This window comes from Phalangium opilio, unplaced genomic scaffold (genome assembly GCF_054372755.1).
Source record: "Phalangium opilio isolate 3A_F unplaced genomic scaffold, DU_Popi_V2 ptg000094l_1, whole genome shotgun sequence".
In the NCBI taxonomy this organism is placed as follows: domain Eukaryota; kingdom Metazoa; phylum Arthropoda; class Arachnida; order Opiliones; family Phalangiidae; genus Phalangium; species Phalangium opilio.
The window spans coordinates 1,417,737-1,420,317 of NW_028324199.1; the positions used below are offsets into that span (position 1 = coordinate 1,417,737).

At 36.9% G+C, this 2,581-nt stretch overlaps 1 protein-coding gene across 1 annotated transcript; it reads left to right on the forward strand.

The window, feature by feature from the left end:
- Positions 1-338: 338 nt before the first annotated feature.
- On the forward strand, positions 339-2,581 carry LOC149637875 (uncharacterized). Its single transcript, XM_089850718.1, has 9 exons — positions 339-397; positions 463-502; positions 584-660; positions 874-946; positions 1,011-1,175; positions 1,234-1,402; positions 1,493-1,710; positions 1,774-2,093; positions 2,151-2,581. Exons 1-9 carry the CDS (start codon positions 345-347, stop codon positions 2,359-2,361), a joined length of 1,326 nt encoding a protein of 441 aa, XP_089706844.1. The 5' UTR covers positions 339-344; the 3' UTR covers positions 2,362-2,581.

Below are 2,581 nucleotides of genomic sequence, written 5' to 3' on the forward strand. Positions count from 1 at the left end.
AATTATGAAAATAATGACCAGAATCACTGGGGCGTCGAAAAAACTAATCATCGAACTTCTATTTACTTTTATATCGCGTCAAGCTTCGAGAAATCAGTTAAGTATTCACCGTTTCCATTTCAGTTACCCTAGCAACAATTAAAAGCACAGCAGCGAGTGTGTTTTTGACAAGAGCAAAACTAATGGTTGTGCTATTGAAGCATTACCCAAACTCTATTTTCAAAGGCAAGTACAAAGTTTTCTTATAATTTCTTAAATTATTACAGTTTCTAGACGGGGCTTGTTACTTTCGTCATAAATTTCGATATCATAGATTCATAGTAGGATTTAATTGGACCGCAAAAATGGCACAAACAGAATTTGAATTCATGGGAAATGATCGATATTTTAAATACAAGTATCTAGAATTTGAATTTTCAAACCTTAAACGTTACTGTCGATTTTCAAAATTATTCATTATAGGTACGCTCAAGAGACTCCATTAAATATATCGACAATATTGGTGAGTTTATCAACATTCGGTCTCGCGTCTCCGCCAATTCATTATCATGATGGAAGTTGAAGTTTCAATATTTTTTGCAAGGAAACTTGGAAATTTGAGAGCCAAGTGTCACTACACAAAACCAGGGCGGATTATCTGAAACGATCCCTAAACATGAAGTATTTTTCACACCTCCTAATTCGTTTCAAGTAACTGGGCCAATAGAGAAAGAAGTGTTAACGCGCACGTTTTCGTTCGTTTTCCAAAGAATACTCGATTATCTGAATATATTTCGCCGTTTTCGACTCGATTAAATTGAAACGACACTTAAAACTGGCGATTATTAGATTTACACTTATAATATCTTAATTTAATTGTTTCGATAATTTTAGATCGATTTTCGAAGGGAATGAAGTGAGCATTTTCGATTTTAATGACATATATACTGCTCCTGATGTTTTCAAAGTACGCCATACAAAATTAGAAATTTAAATATATGTAAATACACTTTTTTAACCCTCTCATTTAGAATGCTAATTTTATCATACAAACCGTGTCAAGCTCCTTTTTCTACGGTCGAGAGAAATATTTCAATCCGTCTCCGGTGATCAGATGTGCCAGGACGATTATCGTTTCTGGTCCCCCAAAAAAAGTTTTGACCACATCCTTTTCCTTCTTAAATATGGACACTCAAGTAACTTTTCCTCATGTACAATACCCAGATCGTTGAATAACATTCTTGTTTCAAATAGGTGGTGATTTTTATGGGGTCAACCTTGGTTCTTTTGTCAATTTTGCTCGTCTTTCACTCTATCGTAACCAACAAGTACAAATCGTTGCCCACCAAAAATGTTGTCAAAAAAATGGCCCAAGAAACCCTGGAAAATATCTGGGAGAACGCCTCCCTCTTGTGCAATGAACGTAAGTGATTAAGTGCTCGCCTGCTCGTGTAGAAGATCCTAGCGCTCTAATCATGACATTAAGTAAATGTATTTATTATGTTCCCTTTAGCGATTCCCTCCGTTTTTCCGCACATAACTTGTCGTCTGCTCGCTTCGTCGTGGCTGATTGGAGTAACTTTCATTCTGTTTTTCTTGGGGTGTTTCTTGCGGACCGAGTTCTCGACGGAAAGCTTCAATTACATCGACACCCTTTCGGACTTGATTAAATCGGGAATTCCACCTACAATAATAGAAGAAAGCGGAACATTCGAGTACCTTCAAGTTTTGGTAATTAGGCGTTACCGTGGTAATTCCTTCATTTTCTGATTTATCATTGGTGCGCATCTATAGGCAGCCCAGGACCCAGTTGTTAAGGAATGGCTTGACACACAGGATGAGCAGAAACTGTTCACGTCTAATGTTGAATATATGGATCTTGATGGATACAATCCGATTATTTCGGGAGAAAAAGCTCTCATAATAGTAGATACCGTTCTGACTTGGACAATGGGAGAATTCCTAAAATCAGATCCCGAAAGTAAAATGCTCTTGACAGAAAACGGAGGTCTATACTTTTCACAGCAGGAAATAAGCTTCGACTACGCACACTATATTTCCAACACCTCTTGGTTGAGAAGCAGCCCACAAGTGCATGAAAACCTCCAACTGAGGTCCGTACGAATTTCATGGTAAAATGACTAACGCTCTTGATGAAAGTTTTATTACAGCTTGGAGCCTTTGTTCGAAACTCAAGTTTTCAAGTATCTCGAATTACAAAAGCATCACTTAATTGAACAAGTCACTTGGAACAGACTGTTGAAAAGCACGACTAATTTGGACCTGAGTAGCGTCTTCGTTCCTTTCTACTTGTTTTTCATGCTGTTGTTAGGAGCAGTAGCCGCCGTCATCACCGAAATAATCTTCAATCACTTTGCTTAAACACTGTCTGAAAATACAATGTCATATCACGAAAGCGAATTTTTCAGAAACACAAACATTTTTCTGCCAGGAAAACGTTGCGTCATTTTAAATAACCTCATACTATAGGGAAATAACGCGGTTATAATAAATAAAGATAATAGTGGATTGTGAACTCCATTAGCATATCAATTAAGACTAAATTAATTCGCTTGAAATAAAATAAACTGGCAAATACATG

Coding starts and splice junctions, on each gene's coding strand:
- LOC149637875 (XM_089850718.1), top strand. CDS start 345: ATGGCACAAACAGAATTTGAATTCATGGGAAATGATCGATATTTTAAA. Junction 503..583: donor TAAATATATCGACAATATTG/GTGAGTTTATCA, acceptor ATTTTTTGCAAG/GAAACTTGGAAATTTGAGAG. Junction 1,176..1,233: donor TCTTAAATATGGACACTCAA/GTAACTTTTCCT, acceptor TGTTTCAAATAG/GTGGTGATTTTTATGGGGTC.